The following is an 18,240-nucleotide window of genomic DNA, read 5'->3' as shown; positions in this document are numbered from 1 at the left end:
ATCAAATTATGTTTTTTGGCATTTTACGGCCATAAAACTGAAATTCCGCGCTAGTCCCAAAGTTTCGTGTGCTATAGCCCACGCCTTCCGCCGTGGGTCCGGGACCTCTTATCCGGATCGCCTAAAATTTTTCTGGGATGTCGAATACGGCCTAAGGAACAATATTCACCACCCCGCCATGATCAAATTATGTTTTTTGTCATTTTACGGCCATAAAATTGGAATTCTGCGCGAGTCCCAAATTTTCGTGTGCTATAGCCCACGCCTTCGGCCGTGGGACCGGGACCCCGGACCCGGATCGCCTAAAATTTTTTCGGGACGTCGAATACGGTCTAAGGAAACATATTAACCACCCCGACATGATCAAATTATGTTTTTTGGCATTTTACGGCCATAAAATTGGAATTCCGCGCGAGTCCCAAAGTTTCGTGTGCTATATCCCACGCCTTCCGCCGTGGGCCCGGGACCTCGGATCCGGATCGCCTAAAATTTTTCCGGGATGTCGAATACGGCCTAAGGAACAATATTCACCACCCCTCCATGATCAAATTATGTTTTTTGGCATTTTACGACCATAAAATTGGAATTCTGCGCGAGTCCCAAATTTTCGTGTGCTATAGCCCACGCCTTCGGCCGTGGGACCGGTACCCCGGACCCGGATCGACTAAAATTTTTTCGGGACGTCGAATACGGTCTAAGGAAACATATTAACCACCCCGCCATGATCAAATTATGTTTTTTGGCATTTTACGGCCATAAAATTGGAATTCCGCGCGAGTCCCAAAGTTTCGTGTGATATATCCCAAGCCTTCCGCCGTGGGCCCGGGACCCCGGATACGGATCGCCTAAATTTTTCCGGGAAGTCGAATACAGCCTAAGGAACCATATTCACCACCCCTGCATGATCAAATTATGTTTTTTGGCATATTACGACCATAAAATTGGAATTCTGCGCGAGTCCCAAATTTTCGTGTGCTATAGCCGACGCCTTCCGCCGTGGGACCGGGACCGCGGACCCGGATCGCCAAAAATTTTTCCGGGACGTCGAATATGGCCTAAGGAACCATATTCACTGCTCCTCCATGACCAAATTATGTTTTTTGGCATTTTACGGCCATAAAACTGCAAATCCGCGCGAGTCCCAAATTTTCATGTGCTATAGCCCACGCCTTCCGCCGTGGGCCCGGGACCCCGGACCCGAATCACCTAAAATTTTTTCGGGATGTCAAATACGGCCTAAGGAACCATAGTCACCACTCCTCCATGACCAAATTATGTTTTTTAGTATTTTGCAGCCATAAAACTGGAAATCCGCGCGAGTCTCAAATTTTCGTGTGTTATATCCCACGCCTTCCGCCGTGGGCCCGGGATCCCGGATCCGGATCGCCGAAAATTTTTCCGGGATGTCAAATACGGCCTAAGGAATCATATTCACCGCCCCGCCATGACCAAATTATATTTTTTGGCATTTTACGGCCATAAAACTGGAAATCCGCGCGAGTCCCAAATTTTTGTGTGCTATAGCCCACGCCTTCCGCCGTGGGCCCGGGACCCGGGACCCGAATTGCCTAAAATTTTTCCGGGACGTCGAATACGGTCTAAGGAAACATATTAACTTCCCCGCCATGATCAAATTATGTTTTTTGGCATTTTACGGCCATAAAATTGGAATTCCGCGCGAGTTCCAAAGTTTCGTGTGCTATATCCCACGCCTTCCGCCGTGGGCCTGGGACCCCGGACCCGGATTGCCTAAAATTTTTCCGGGACGTCGAATACGGTCTAAGGAAACATATTAACTTCCCCGCCGTGATCAACTTATGTTTTTTGGCATTTTACGGCCATAAAATTGGAATTCCGCGCGAGTCCCAAAGTTTCGTGTGCTATATCCCACGCCTTCCGCCGTGGGCCTAGGACCCCGGACCCGGATTGCCTAAATTTTTTCCCGGACTTCGAATACGGTCTAAGGAAACATATTAACTTCCCCTCCATGATCAAATTATGTTTTTTGGCATTTTACGGCCATAAAATTGGAATTCCGCGCGAGTCCCAAAGTTTCGTGTGCTATATCCCACGCCTTCCGCCGTGGGCCCGGGACCCCGGACCCGGATTGCCTAAAATTTTTCCCGGACTTCGAATACGGTCTAAGGAAACATATTAACTGCCCCGACATGATCAAATTATGTTTTTAGGCTTTTTACGGCCATAAAATTGGAATTCCGCGCGAGTCCCTAATTTTCGTGTGCTATAGCCCATGCCTTCCGTCGTGGGCCCGGGACCCCGAATCCGGATCGCCTAAAAAATTTCTGGGATGTCAAATACGGCCTAAGGAACCATATTCACCGCCCCGACATGACCAAATTACATTTTTTGGCATTTTACGGCCATAAAACTGGAAATCCATGCGAGTCCCAAATTTTTGTGTGCTATAGCCCACGCCTTCCGCCGTGGGCCCGGGACCCCGGACCCGAATTGCCTAAAATTTTTCCGGGACGTCGAATACGGTCTAAGGAAACATATTAACCGCCCCGCCATGATCAAATTATATTTTTTGGCATTTTACGGCCATAAAATTGGAATTCCGCGCGAGTCCCAAATTTTTGTGTGCTATAGCCCACGCCTTCCGCCGTGGGCCCGGGACCCCGGACCCAGATTGCCTAAAAAATTTTCCGGACGTTGAATACGGTCTAAGGAAACATATTAACTGCCCCGACATGATCAAATTATGTTTTTTGGCATTTTACGGCCATAAAATTGGAATTCCGCGCGAGTCCCAAATTTTCGTGTGCTATAGCCCACGCCTTCCGCCGTGGGCCCGGGACCCCGGATCCGGATCCCCTAAAAATTTTTCGGGATGTCAAATACGGCCTAAGTAACCATATTCACCGCCCCGCCATGACCAAATTATATTTTTTGGCATTTTACGGCCATAAAACTGGAATTTCGCGCGAGTCCCAAATTTTCGTGTGCTATAGCCCACGCCTTCCGCCGTGGGCCCGGGACCCCTGACCCGAATTGCCTAAAAGTTTTCCGAGACGTCGAATACGGTCTAAGGAAATATATTCACCACCCCGCCAAGATCAAATTATGTTTTTTGGCATTTTACGGCCATAAAACTGAAATTTCGCGCGAGTCCCAAAGTTTCGTGTGCACGCCTTCCGCCATGGGTCCGGGATCCCGGACTCGGATCTCGCGAGTGAATGAGTTTTTAGCAACTCTATACATGTGTGAAGATCTAAATCTTTGGATACAAGCATTCCTTTGCTTGTTCCAAGGTTGATATCAAACCATATCACTATTTCAAACTTTTCTCTATCCAATTCAATAAGCTCAAAAATCGGTTTAACAAAATCTTCAAATTGAATTGACTCACGTGCTAGGAAAAGCTTTGTTTGATGATCAAGATATTTATAGTCTTCAGTCCATCTACCATTAAAAGCAACTATTATACATATTGTTTCCATCCTACAAGTCAAGAGAATGGGAAACAAAGGACATACGTTATAAAGCAATCCTTGTAGAATTAATAACAGGTGTACTGTAAGTGCAAGACCAAGATAAGGACTTCCTGTCCTTAACATTTAAACATGGAATTAAAAGTTAAGAACTTCCAGTCCTTAACTTTTTAACCAGAAATTAAAAGCTAAGGACTGTCTGTACTTTAACATTTAAACATATAATTAAAGTTAAGGACTGCCAGTTCTTAAGTTTTAAACATGGAATTAAAAGTTAAGGACTGCTAGTCCTTAACTTTTGAACCAGAAATTAAAAGCTAAGGACTGCCTGTCCTTTAACATTTAAACATGTAATTAAAGTTAAGGACTGCCAGTCCTTAACATTTAAACATGGAATTAAAAGTTAAGGACTGTCAGTCCTTAACATTTAAACATGGAATTAAAAGTTAAGGACTGCCAGTCCTTAACTTTTGAACCAGAAATTAAAAGCTAAGGACTGCCTGTACTTTAACATTTAAACATATAATTAAAGTTAAGGACTGTCAGTCCTTAACATTTAAACATGGAATTAAAAGTTAAGGACTGTCAGTCCTTAACTTTTGAACCAGAAATTAAAAGTTAAGGACTGCCTATCCTTTAACATTTAAACATGGAATTTAAAGTTAAGGACTGCTAGTCCTTAACATTTAAACATGTATTTAAAAGTTAAGGACTGTCCGTCCTTAACATTTGAACCAGAAATTAAAACATACAATTTGAAACTCAAGCTACAGGACTTTGTATACAGAAGAACAACAACAAAGTGAAGGACATTTTGTCCTTAAGTTTTTTTTATTCAATTTGCAAAATGAGGCCAGTAGAATCAAAGTTAAGGACATAGTGTTCTTATTTTTTTGAATTCAATTTCCAAAATGAAGACATTATGTCCGGAATACAGAATTATCATAGGAGGCAATGTCTATAAATTTATCAATCCAGAAATTCAAAAAAAATCAAATTCTTATCTAATATATAATCAAATCAATACAGATCTAAAAAAGTATAACTATAGCGAAATAAAAATTGATAGAAACACATGAAATTACAACTTACTGTTTATCTATGTCGTTTTTTTGGATTAGAATGCTGAATTTTTGAAATCGGGAAGAGAAATGGTGGTTCGTCCTCAGTTGATCGCCGTTGTGGTAACTGCTGCTGCTGCTCGCTTCTTCTCTTTGTGTAACTGCTGCTTGTGTTGATAGCGTAGGTATAAGTTATACCAGAAGGGTATTTTCGTCCAGTCAGGTATATATTTTTTAAAGGAGTGGCTAAAGTCTAAATACATTGAAAACAATGGCTTTAAAATAAAAGCCACTGCTTTTAGTGGCTATTTGTGTCGTTCGCCCCCAAATAGGCTCTTAGATTATTGCGTGAAAATGAAAAATTTTTAGGCAATTTAACATGAATACTTCAAGAAACATCTCAACTTATAAGCTCAAAACTGAAAATCCAAAATATTCAAATCGATTAATCCGAATCCAAACTTAAAAAATACTATCAAATCCAAGTTTATTTAAATTGGATTTGAATTGTAATTTCTTCGACCCAAAAACCAAAGTCCAAACCTAAATTTTCATATCCAATCCAAATTGCCCAAAATCCCGCCCCTACTTCTTCCTCCTCTCCTCTGCCACCATATTTTTAACGAGGTAAAGTTCATCACAAGCTATCAGTTACTGCAATTATTTCGAAAGAACATTGGAGTATGTTTTTCTTGCACCTTTTCCGAATTACAGTTTGAAATTTCACAATTTGCTTCAATTCTATGGCTTGCGAAATAGGAAGACCGGCGTAGTTCGGTATGTTTTTCTTGCACCTTTTTCGAATTACAGTTTGAAATTTCACAATTTGCTTCAATTCTATGGCTTGCGAAATAGGAAGACCGGTGTAGTTCGGTGACATTTCCGGCCAAAAAGATATTATGTGAAATGTGGAGGAAGTGATTTTATTGTGACCAAATTTAGCTTATTGAGTTTACTGCAATGATGGTATAAGTATTTTTACCTTCGCAAGGGTAAATTTTGTGTACACACTAACCTTCTCAGACCCCATCTGTGAGAATATACTGAGTTTGTTGTTGTTGTTGTATTTTTGCCCTAGGTATTGGGATAGCTGCAGCTTTCAAATTACAAGCCTCGGCACTGATTGAAAGATATAGCCCCTTTCAATAACTTCGCCTCAGAGTCCTTAACTTAAGAATATGATCAGAGTGCAAGATGGATACCAAATTTGGATTCCTAACGGTCAAAGGACTGGAAGATATGTTTATACCCATGTTGAGAAATTGCAAGAGCACGGGTTTTATGAAGAAAATACATGCTCAAATGGTCAAGTTTTCCCTTTCACAGAGTAACTACTTGGTGACCAAAATGGTTGAGATATGTGACAAATTGGGAGAAGTAGACTATGCCAGTTTGCTGTTCAAACAAGTTGAGGAGCCAAACAACTATTTGTACAATTGTATGATCAGAGCCTATACAAACAGACAGAGGTATGTGCCGTGTATCAATATCTATAAGCAAATGATGGAACAAACCGAGAGTGAAGAAACAACTTCTCCTGATGAATACACATACCCATTTGTTATTAGGTCATGTGGGGGGCTTTTGTGTGTTAATCTAGGTAAACAATTCCATGGGCAGGTGAGTAAATTTGGGTTTAAGTCTAGTAGTATGATAGAGAATTCTTTATTGGATATGTATGTGAAGTGTGATCAAATGAGTTACGCGCATAAATTATTCGAGGAAATGAGCGAGAGAGATGTGATTTCTTGGAACAGTCTCATTTCCGGGCATATAAAGTTGCGTCAAGTGAGAAAGGCAAGAGCTTTATTTGAAGAGATGCCAAACAAGACTGTTGTTTCTTGGACAGCTATGATTTCGGGATACACAAAAACTGGCTGCTATGGAGATGCCTTGGATGTTTTTAGGAGAATGCAAATGATTGGGATGAAACCTGACTGGATTAGTCTGGTTGCTGTTTTGCCTGCGTGTGCACAACTTGGAGCTCTCGAGTTAGGAAAGTGGATTCATTTCTATGCAGAAAAGTACGGATATTTGAGGAAGACTTCTGTGTGCAACGCACTAATGGAAATGTATGCAAAATGTGGAAGTGTAAACCAAGCTTGGCAGTTGTTCAATGAGATGTCTGAAAGAGATGTGATCTCCTGGAGTACGATGATTGGAGGCCTAGCAAACCATGGTAGAGCCCATGAGGCACTGAAGTTGTTTAATGAAATGCAGAGGTCCGCCGTTGAACCAAATGAGATCACTTTTGTTGGTCTTCTTTGTGCCTGCGCGCATGCTGGTCTGGTGAATGATGGTTTGAGGTACTTTAATTCCATGAAAAATAATTATAACATAGAGCCACGGATAGAGCATTATGGTTGTCTGGTTGATCTTCTTGGGCGTACAGGACGTCTTGAACTAGCTCTTGCACGCATCAAGAGCATGCCAGTGAAGCCCGACTCTGCTATATGGGGTTCCTTATTGAGTTCTTGTCGAACTCATCGCAATCTTGAAATGGCAGTCATTGCAATGGAACATCTATTAGAGCTTGAACCTGAAGATACAGGGAACTACATTCTGCTCGCTAATATTTATGCAGATCTTGGAAAGTGGGATGGTGTATCAAGGATGAGGAAACTCATAAGAAGTAAAAGCATGAAAAAAACACCAGGCTGCAGTCTAATTGAGGTAAACAGTGTGGTTCAAGAATTTCTATCAGGTGATGATTCAAAACCATTTTCAAAAGATATCCATCAGGTGCTGGAGCTATTGGCCTTACATCAAAGCAAAGAAAATGATCTGGTTGATATAACACTTGAGTACTTAAGTCCTTGAACTTATACTTCAAAGCACTTCAGCGAAATGTCATTTTAGCACCGATGAGAAGTGGTCACTCTTCATATGTCCTTTTTGATTCAAGGTTTTTGGTATAGTTTATACCACATTCTTTAGCGTCCGGAAGTCCCATGAGGAGTCATAGTACAAGCAATCTCAAATAACTCAGAGCTGGAAACCATAATTTGGCACCATCACTTTATATGAGCCAATCAGTCGTCTTGCATTTCATCCTTCCGGAGTAAGTATTTTTTTCCCTTTTCCTCAAATTGGTTGAACTTTTAGTCACAACAACACCTTTGTTCATGTATTATGTTATATTAGTCATTAGACTTGTTTGTTAATGGTCTATGTCATTTTGAACAAATTCCCTTATCTAAATTCTTTAATTGCTGAACTAATTCAAAAGCATTCTGAAATTCCGTTTTCCCGTGTAGAGGTTTAAGTGAAGCCACCGAATTGGAACATGTGCATTTTTTTTATATCCTATTTATCGTTTGGTGGGAATTTGGAGACCTGTATTTCACGGATAAGTTATGTTCAGATGCTGGAGAGATCCAAAAGTTTGAACTTTTTTTGAAAATGGGTAGAAAGAGACACTGGATGTGAAAAGAAAAGTTTGAGAGGCTCTTTTCTGCTGTTTTAGTGTGTTTTCTCTCTGGAAACACTGTGTGGTGTAATGTCAGGGGAGGTGGCTTCGGTTTTACTTTTACCTAATAAGGTGAGACACTTCACCTCTGCTGCAACAGTTTCTTCCTTTAGTGACTTCGAAGGAATTGAAACTCTAAAGAGTGAAACGTTGGTGATGCAATTATTGACATAGGAGCTCCTCTGGAAGAAGTCTGCTTTCTTGGTCGTGGTGTTCCAACTGTTGATTTGCTATTTATTTTCTCACGTGGCATTAAATTAATGTTTCGCAATAAGGATTATTGTATAGCTGATTCCTCAGATGCTGGCATGTATTATCGCTGATTTAGAGCTGGCCCGACTCCATTGGTAACCTCTTTTTATAGCTAATATATGAGTGACTGGACAGTGCTTTTGTTGGTAAATCCAAGTGTCTTTTTTATCTTTCATTAGAACTTCATATTGGTTTATTCCACTATAATCTATAGGAAGTTTTTTCCTGACGAAAAGGAGGAAGAAAGTTGTAACTCACAGAGTTCCCATATTACTGTTGCGTATAGTTTCCTTTCTGTCAAATGTATTTGTTTGATTTATCCGCTACCGAGTTATGCCCGCTTTTTGCATCCACATATTATAACGTACTTAAGATATTTGATGTCTTCAGGTCTTGTAGCTGCTTGGAACACTGCAAAAGCCGAACCAGGTTCCATTGTTTCTATCTTTTGCTTAGGCACGCAAAGTTCAACCAGGTTCCATTGTTGAACGAGGTTCCACTGCAAAAATTGAACCTAGCTTCATTGCTGTAAGCTTTGACAATATAATTGTGTCAATACTTGAACTCTTCTTTTTTTTACCTAAACGTCTAAAAATGTGCTTGATAGGATGAAGAGGATGCAAAAGCTGCTGGTGTCCTCGTGAATTATTGGGATTGCCATTGACGCTAAGAAACATGGTACAAGTAGAATTTTGGATACCCTTGTCTGAGATAATGAATAGTATTTGTTCATATCCTATATCAACTATGACCTAAATTTGAGCTTGGATCCCATGATAGCTTGCTGGAGAGAAGTCAAATTAAGCTCTACATAGAAGTTGCAATGTCATACTTAATGTTAGTTTTTATACGTATTTATGTGTTCTAGAGAGAAGTCAAATTAAGTTTTACACAACATATAAAGAAGCAAAAAAAATTTACATTGAAGTTGCGAAGATATCTAGTTGTATCTTTATTGGTTCATGTTTGTACACGTGTACGTATGTATTTATGTGTCCTCGCTTATTTCGTATTGGTAGCTAATAACGAGTTGGATTTCTTAATGTTAGTTTTTATATGTATTTATGTGTTCTAGAGAGAAGTCAAATTAAGTTTTACACAGCATATAAAGAAGCAAAAAAATTTACATTGAAGTTGCGAAGATATCTAGTTGTATCTTTATTGGTTCATGTTTGTACACGTGTACGTATGTATTTATGTGTCCTCGCTTATTTCGTATTGGTAGCTAATAACGAGTTGGATTTCTTAATGTTAGTTTTTATATGTATTTATGTGTTCTAGAGAGAAGTCAAATTAAGTTTTACACAGCATATAAAGAAGCAAAAAAAAATTACATTGAAGTTGCGAAGATATCTAGTTGTGTCTTTATTGGTTCATGTTTGTACACGTGTACGTATGTATTTATGTGTCCTCGCTTATTTCGTATTGGTAGCTAATAACGAGTTGGATTTCTTAATGTTAGTTTTTATATGTATTTATGTGTTCTAGAGAGAAGTCAAATTAAGTTTTACACAGCATATAAAGAAGCAAAAAAAAATTACATTGAAGTTGCGAAGATATCTAGTTGTGTCTTTATTGGTTCATGTTTGTACACGTGTACGTATGTATTTATGTGTCCTCGCTTATTTCGTATTGGTAGCTAATAACGAGTTGGATTTCTTGATCTTTCACACGAAGGGGGTTAACCACATATATGTAGAGCTCCCTCTATAAAAAAGGGCAGCCCGGTGCACGAAGCATCCCGCATTCATGCAGGGTCCGGGGAAGGGGCGCACCCCAAGGGGGTGTGATGTAGGCAGCCTACCCAAGCAGTATCAGTGGCTGATTCCACGGCTCGTACCCGTGATCTTTAGATCACACAGATATAACTTTACCGTTGCTACAAGGCTCCCCTTTGAAGAGCTCCCTCTATGATAGAATAAAATGCTAATTGAAAAGAACAAGTCTTAATCCCTTTGAATGACGGTTAACAAAATGGTTTTGGGGGCTTTTCCTCACCCGTATTAGGAAATTGGCTTATGAAAGGTTTCTATGGTCAGAGTGGCTGTTCCATTCTGAGTTTTAAACACTGCTCTTGTGAATTTTCGAGTACTTGTAGTTCTCTGTTTTTGCCTGAGAAATAGTCGAGTAAAAACTCATCCATCTTATTAATTGTCATTTATAGCCAAAATTTTTGGTGTGACTGAATTCATCAATCCAAAAGAGCAGGAGAAACCAATACAGTGCCGCTTTCTATAACTTTTTCTTTTTAAATTCTTTTCTTACTTCTAACATGTACCTTCTATAGTTGTCATATATACAAAATAGAATTTCTGTTACTGTGTAGTGCAGTAATTCTTTTCTTATTTTTAACATGTACCTTCTATAGTTTTCATACGTACAAAATAGAATTTCTGTACTGTGTAGTGGAGTAATAATTAAGATGCCTCAGAAATCACATTCTCTTCACACAAGAGTGGAGCAGCTTTTGCACCAGGGCAATCAAATGAGCAGTAATGCCATTTCTTTTGTTAGGTGGTTTATGTAATTCCCACCTCAGGTGGAGGGTTTAAACATTTAGGTGGTTGATTTGGCTGCTTTTCTTTGTTAGGTACTACATTATCTTTTAGAGCTGGAGTTGCCTTTAGCTGGATGTTTGTTTGGAAAGTTGCCAACCATTCACTGCCTGCAGTTCTGCATCTGTAGCTGCACATTTTAAATTCGCGGAGTTGTGACACTACAAGGCTAATGGACGACACTAATTCTGCTTCCCGCAGAACATTAGGTTTGATGGGAAAGGAGGTGATAGCGAGAAATCGAAGGTGGGAATGAGAAACTGGCGCCAGATGACTGTAGTGTTGGATGCTGCCGTGAGGGTTAATTGAGAGTGTGCAATACTCGCCGACATTGTCGTCTTTTTGGTCTCTTCTTTTTTGATATATGGGACAAATCCAGAAAAATAACAAAGGACAAGATGCCATGCGTGAATCTTGATTTCTGTCTTCTATTTCGAGCTACATTCCTGTGATTCCTATTGTCACCTAGAGCTTCTTTATTTTTCACGATCTTCAATCCCTTAATAGGGAGTTTTTTCATGTTTGGAAGGATGTTCTGATGGTGATAATACGTTCAATATGCGGAGAGATTAATATGTCAAAGAAAGAATTGGTAAAGCGTTCCTACAGTATATGGTACAAAATTGAAACGATCACTTATGCTCGAGAGGTGTCAAATGCGCGATGAGCCTCAAAAACCTTGCAGAAATCGATTTTTGGATGAATGCAACATATAAAACCATACAAGCCGACATGAATTCACGTAACTAGGCGTGGCAAACGGGCGGGGCGGGTCGGATATGAGTGGGCCGAAAATGGGTAATTCAAAAAACCGATAAATTATCCTATCCGACCTGTGTTTGAGACAGATAAAAAACGGATTATCCAAGGCTTATTGTATATTATCACTTTTGGGAGAATTCCTAGTCTCCCAAACTTGAGGAACCATCAATTTGAAGCTTTACAAATATAAAAGTCAAACACATTAGTTATGCATTGGTTAACTATTTTCTAAGTGGATAATATGATTCTTATCCATATTCAACCTGTTTTTAAAAAGTTCATTATCCAACCCATTTTTGAATGGATAATATGAGTGGTGTTTTCTTTTTAACCATTTTGTTACCTCCCCACCTAACTCAAAATTGTGACCAATTCCTCTCCCTATAAGTATATACATCCTTTTTATAGTCAAAGGTTGATACATATACAAAAATTGTTTTGACGGAAAAAGAGATGCTTCTAGAAATTAGCCTAAGACTAATAATCTTAGCACGAATCCACCATAGGGAAAATGCTGCGCAAAATAATGCTAGGAGACCACATACTTAAGTGACTAAGCATTCGCCTCTTTATTTTTTTATCAGTTATGGATGCTTCAAATCTTTAAAAATCACAACGCGCATAGTCAAAGAAATTAGCAATTCACTAAGAAGTACACTATTGGGGAAAAAGCTGCGCAAAATAACGTCAGAAGAGAACATACTTAAACCAAAAAGAGGTACAGGATATTTCCTATCTTGTTAGATACCATGTATAAAGCTGAAGGTACAACTAAAATGTCGTCTGTCTTCTCTTTTTAAAGTCTGCACTACTGTGGGGGATATGAAGGTGGGTATGCAGATGCAGTGGCAGGAAGAGTATAATCATACGCACTATAACCACTCTGCCCTCCATATGATCCATGATAACTCCGCACTCCACTAACTCCAGCAGCTTCTTGCAGTGCATATCCATATTGTGGAGGAAGTGCAGCCGTACTTTGGGTGTGAGTTCCGCTATAAGCTCCAGCTTCTTGAATTGCATATCCGTACTGTGGAGGAAGTGCAGCCGGACTTGTGGTGTGGGTTCCATTATAAGCTGGAGCATATGAGACCGTGCTAGGTGCCTCGTATACACTCTGGCTGGTATAGCTATGTGCTCCTGTATATCTAACTGGTGGCACTTGATGTGATGGAGGAGGATTCCTGGAGCGAAAAGAAGGAGAGGCATTCGACAATCTTCCAGATTTAACAGGCCGAGAGGTGGACGGGTCACTGGACTTGCCAGTGCCACTTCTACGGCCCCGCTTTTTTGAATGCTTGTCCCGAGGAGCTGTGCCCTTTTTCCTTTTTGCTCTGGACTCCTCCAACTCTGTCACCCGTTTTTTAAGTCCTTCCAAAGAAAATTCTTGTTCAAGCTTGTGATCTTCCACACATTTTATTATAGCCTTAGTGGCTTCCCACTCTATAATATTAGCTTTGTCCTGAGAAACAAGTCACACTTATCCAATACTGACAAACAAATAAATAAAAAGAAAGGGAACATATGACTACAGCAGCAAAAAAGAACAGATTCATAAAAGTAGATGCGCGAATAACTGAGAATCTCACAAAAGGATTTACAGCAGAAGGTGCTTGTACAATTTGAGGTGGTCCTTAAAGCCTACACTCTACGGTCTTTAATCTGCACACCTCTTCCTGTTATGATTTACCGACAAACTTACTGTTTTTATGGAAATTAGCCTATATCATCATATGACACTGCTTTTCCCGCATAACTTTGGTTTAAAATGACATAGGCAGGCTTGGATTTAAAAACTATTTATGCAACTTCTACAACTATGTCCTCCATAAAGATTAAAAGAATGGCATTAATTACTTTTAGAATCATCAATTTACTCTGTAATCCTCCTGCAACTGATTTAGCTTACTATTGAGAATATAAAAATTTCAGGAAAATGAAATGAAAAGAGAGTTCCTTCTCCTTTCCTTGGCTGCGGGGGATTCACTCATCTCTCTGTTGTACTGAACACAATAATGTGTTTGTATATCACTTCTCATCCAGGCAACTTTTGTTTTTTTAAACCAACCAGGCAACCACAATGAGTAGAAAACAGAGGGGCTGGACAGAAAAATATACGCACCACTGCAGCTGAACTAAATCTTCCCTTCTTTGAAATGTTATTAGAATTTCTTCGACAGTTCCTGAGATATGCCTTAAGAAGTGAGACTGGAGGGAATCGCTCTGCTAATCCCGACTCATAAGCAAAATATACTGCTTCAACCTCTTTGCCACTCTTCACCAGCTCTTCAATAATATCTGATCAAAGAAAAGGTAACATAGTCATCTTCTATAGTAATGAATGCAAGTCCAACAGTCAAAGGAATCACAAAAAACCATAAAGCTCATGGCCCAAAAGCAAATAGCTGGATTCAACAACTTCCCGGTTCCAAGCTAACACAGGTCCCTAAAAAATACTCTCTGTTCCACTAAACAGAAATTCAGGCACCATTTACAAATTTACATATTCAAAGTCATGAGAAATTAGAGTAGAATTTAACTTCGCATATAATCATATTGTATGCAGACAACTGCAGAAATTAGAATGAAGAAAATCTTTTTTTATAACCATGATGCCCGGGCCAGCTTCCGCGCACCTCGACTAATTCCACGGGATACCTGTCACCTCCCACCAGTAACAGGTACCAGAAAACTCTATCCCCAAGGTTTGAATAGATGAGAAGAAACCACCTACTATTTTTTACCTCTGCTGGGATTTGAACTTGAAACCCCATGGTTCTCACCCCCATAGAATGAAGAAAATCTTTAAGCATAGTAGAGTTTAAAAGGCAAGTAAAAGTGTCAGGCAACACATCCTAAAGGAGGCAAAAAATCCATGTTACATATTCCAATTACTAGCAAAACATGAAATAGGTTCTTTTTCAATTTGAATAATGTACCGGAGCAAGTTAAGAAAAATAATTTTTTGAACATGAAGCAAGTTATGAAAAATATCTTAAAACCAAATATTACTCCCTGCATCCCAATTTATGTGGCGGTATTTGACTCAGCACAGAGTTTAAGAAAGAAAGGAAGAATTTTGAAACTTGTGGTTTAAAATAAATCATAGATATTTGTGTGGTTGTAAATCACTTCATTAAGAGTAAAGTAGGAAATTTAAAGTGAAATTGTTTCTAAATAAGGAAGTATGACATTCTCCTTGGGAGAGACTAAAAAGAAAAGTATGACACATAAATTGGGATAGAGGGAGTTATATATTTAAAGCAACTTAAGTTTTTCTAGCCAACTAAATTCAAATTTGGCATGCCTACACGGAGGATACTGGATATCAGATTTTTCCATGACATTAATTCCACACAGATAAATGGTGTTCATAAGAACCCACCCCCTATTTTGTTCCCAAATCCAAAGGCAACCGCAAGCTTTGGCATATCTCTCCTGTTAGCAAACTCCATCACCAGCTTCCTTAGGAACTCCTCTTCAAACCTCTCTTTTAGTGCAAATGATATAACCAACTGCAAAAACATTGTTGCTTCAGCAGCGCATACTCCACTGGTCCTCTCCCCACTACCCATAACTCCCTTCCATTTCTCCAACACCCTTGCTGCCCTCTCCTTCAAACTCCTCCCCGCACCATAACCCCCTTCCACAACTGGCCCAACTGACTGAACTAACATATCACATGCCCACCTCCTATCTGCCCCTATCATCTTCCCCTCTACCTTCATCCCCACAAACTCCTCTGCAGCATCCAAGATCAACCTGAAAGAAACCCAGCAAAAAAATGATAAGAATAAGATGACCAAAAACACTCGACATAATATACAATGTGGGCTTCAAAGCCTCTACTTTGCTTTGGCATATGCAATGACAACTCTGATTCTGACCAAACCTGTCTCCTTCCCTACCCACCCACCCTCACCCAAACCCCTAAGCCCCGAAAAGAATAAAAGAAAACAAACATAGAAAACCTAAAAGATGCATAATTGTGAAAGCCAAGGAAGGCGTTAATACAGTAGGGGAAAGTCTTTAGGTGTTCGATTTCAATTACTTCTCCAAAAATAATTAAGTATTTTTAAGTCGTGGAATATGGAAGAAGTCCCTCAAAAGAGAGTTGAGCAACCAAAAGTTATTAGTCCAGATCACTGTTGTTTAGCTCATCCCCTTATTTGTTTTTCTACACAATTCATTGGTTCACAAGGAAATTCATGTTGCCTCGTCGAGAACATATTTGTATTGAGGATGCAAAACAGTTTTAAAATTGTGAATTGGTTTATTTCCCATTTTCTGTATCTAGGTCTCCATCTTGACGGATCCCCATATCTAGAGAGTCTATAGTAAACCTTTTTTTTAAATGGATCTACAATAAACTATTACACTATCAAAATAAATACAGAGAGCTGTTGACGACACGGATAAGTATTTCTCTAGAAGGACCAAGAAGAATATGTGCTAGGTAGGGGATATGCCACAGAGTTATGTTTATATGCTTGTTGAGTTGGATGTGCATAAGCTATAGAAACCTTGTGGACGGTGAAAAGGAGCCACATACGTCCTACCCAATTAAAGGAATGGTCTTTGTTGAGACTTGTAAATGTCCTTTTTTTCTAATAGGTGTGATGTGCCCAAGAGCTGATTTTATCATGAAATATGGTTCGAAGCAGGATGAGTAAGGTGGGGGGTATTCTCATTTCTTTCGGTCATCCAGTTCCTACTTTCTAAGCTATTGATGAATCCAGTTATGAGGGATTCCTCATCTCATACATCAGGGACGAAATGAAAGAAGATAGGATAGACTTTGATAACTTAACTTTATTTGTTGAGCGCTTCTTTAGTTTATTGATTCCAAGTTGATGTTTTTTAGCACGCGTGCCTCCATCCCCCAAAAGGATGTATATTCCGCACATTTTGTCCAGTCAATCATTTACTCCTACTCCAAGATTTGGTTCACGATTTTATCATTATGTAACAAATTGATTGATATCTTTACTTCTCTAAATGCCTATCTGCTTGGCTCTGTGCTAGATTGGAAAGGCTAAACCAAAATCTGAACTGCAGGTCTGCAGCTACTGATAGTCTCTTCGGACTAAAAGCAAGAAACAGTGCCATCTTCTAGAATGAAATGGTTTCACTTAAACAACAACTACTACGCCTCAATCCCAAACAAGATGGGTTGAAACCCAAATGAATCCTCCCTGACCATGCTACTCCATTCAAACTCATCTTATGCCAGCGTTAATCAAATACAAATAAAAAGTATTATAGGTTGTTTATATTTTCTAAACATATAAATCTCTGAAAGGGTAAACCACTCCTAGAAAGCATAGTACCTACAATAAAAGTGTAATCACAATATTTTTTTTTGAAAAAAAACAATCTTCGGCATAATAGATTGCTGAAAATATCTCCCATTACCTACCAACTAGCTATCGTTCTTCCATTACCACATTATTATCAAATATATCACCTTATAAAGACGGAACGAAGTGCACATAGTCATCTAACAAATGCAGAAAAGAGAGCAAAATGTAATCCACAAACACACAATCCCCCATTTCAATTTATGTGAACCTATTTCCAATTCAATCCGTTAACAAAAGTATCCTTTTTTGAATTTGGAAATAATTTAATTTAAACTACAAGTTCGAAAAAAGTGTTTGTTTTTCCTTAAACTACGAGTGCAGACAAATAGGTTCACATTTTCAAATCGGTTCACATAAAATGAAGGTGAGAGTACATAAATATCCTTCTAGTTCTAGAAAGAGTAAGTGAAAAACCTCATTGGGTCAACGCAAGTGTCAAGGGCAGCGACAATCTCCGTCCTCAAACCAGTAGACTCCTTTCGCTTCGTCTGAAGGAATGTAACGAGGCCGCTGGCATCCATTCTCCTACAGTAAATCCTCAGCACTTCGGCCAAGCTCTTCTCGCTCAAATCCCCCAAACCCTCAGCAGCATTTTCAATCTCCGAGACGGCGGCGTCCTTCTTCTCCGCGATGAAAGCGGCCATGCCAGATTCTATGTCGGGGAGGGCATTCTCGCGATTCTGGAGCTTCAGGAGGGCATTTTCGGTATTTTGCTTGAAGGATTTCATTTCGGTATCGAGGGTTTCGGATTTCTGGGAGAGGGTTTTGTCGATGTTGGTGAAGTGGGTGGTTAGGGTTTTGTGGAGGTCGGTGACGGTGGCCAGTAGGGTTTTCCGGGACTCGAGGTTGCTGAAGAAGGCATGTATCCGGTCAGGGTTGGTTGCAGTATCTGCCGCCATGGACGACTGTGAGAAAATCGAACTGCACTGGGTCGGAGAAGTTGGATTAATTAGTATTTCAGTGAGCGGGATAAGAACAATAAAGCATATGCAAAATGTTCCCGATATATTTGGAGTATACTCGCAGGGGCGTGCATTATTTGGATTAAACCTAAAAAAACCCATATTGTTGTATGATGAATGTCTACTCTTCTTCCATGATCTTCATCTAAAATGCTTATTGACATATTCAATGACATAATTTGTATGTTCAATGACATATTCCATGACATATTTTCTTCACTTTTTATGCCTATATAAAGGCCTTGTAATAGATAGGAAAAATACACAATTGAAGAAGAAAATCTCTTCATTCTCTCTATCTCTATTTCTTGTTTATGTTTTACTAAATTGCTTTTATTTTATAACACGTTATCAGCACGAAACT

At 39.5% G+C, this 18,240-nt stretch overlaps 2 protein-coding genes across 5 annotated transcripts; one reads left to right on the top strand and one right to left on the bottom strand.

Annotated features, from left to right (window-relative positions):
- Nucleotides 1-5,072: 5,072 nt before the first annotated feature.
- LOC107825572 (pentatricopeptide repeat-containing protein At2g20540-like) lies at nucleotides 5,073-11,268 on the top strand. 4 transcript variants are annotated; one of them, XM_075244271.1, is made up of 5 exons: nucleotides 5,073-5,290; nucleotides 5,592-7,574; nucleotides 8,625-8,762; nucleotides 8,842-8,912; nucleotides 10,825-11,268. In XM_075244271.1, the coding sequence occupies exon 2, from the start codon at nucleotides 5,708-5,710 to the stop codon at nucleotides 7,331-7,333; it is 1,626 nt and encodes a 541-aa protein (XP_075100372.1). In that variant the 5' UTR covers nucleotides 5,073-5,290; nucleotides 5,592-5,707; the 3' UTR covers nucleotides 7,334-7,574; nucleotides 8,625-8,762; nucleotides 8,842-8,912; nucleotides 10,825-11,268. The 4 variants fall into 4 exon arrangements, with proteins under 4 accessions (XP_075100372.1, XP_016507927.1, XP_075100374.1 ...); XM_075244272.1 differs by lacking the exon at nucleotides 5,073-5,290 and adding an exon at nucleotides 5,291-5,386; XM_016652441.2 differs by having other exon boundaries at nucleotides 8,842-11,268.
- A 905-nt stretch (nucleotides 11,269-12,173) lies between these two features.
- Nucleotides 12,174-18,003, bottom strand: LOC107825573 (FRIGIDA-like protein 4a). The gene is made up of 4 exons (XM_016652445.2): nucleotides 17,329-18,003; nucleotides 14,937-15,313; nucleotides 13,674-13,849; nucleotides 12,174-13,013 (listed from the first exon to the last, which is right to left on the bottom strand). Exons 1-4 carry the CDS (start codon nucleotides 17,976-17,978, stop codon nucleotides 12,360-12,362), a joined length of 1,857 nt encoding a protein of 618 aa, XP_016507931.2. The 5' UTR covers nucleotides 17,979-18,003; the 3' UTR covers nucleotides 12,174-12,359.
- Nucleotides 18,004-18,240: the final 237 nt, after the last annotated feature.

The sequence above is a fragment of the Nicotiana tabacum genome, chromosome 22 (genome assembly GCF_000715075.1).
Source record: "Nicotiana tabacum cultivar K326 chromosome 22, ASM71507v2, whole genome shotgun sequence".
In the NCBI taxonomy this organism is placed as follows: Eukaryota; Viridiplantae; Streptophyta; class Magnoliopsida; order Solanales; family Solanaceae; genus Nicotiana; species Nicotiana tabacum.
Note: the sequence above shows the minus strand (reverse complement) of the source record. Positions and strands in the feature narration are given on the sequence as shown.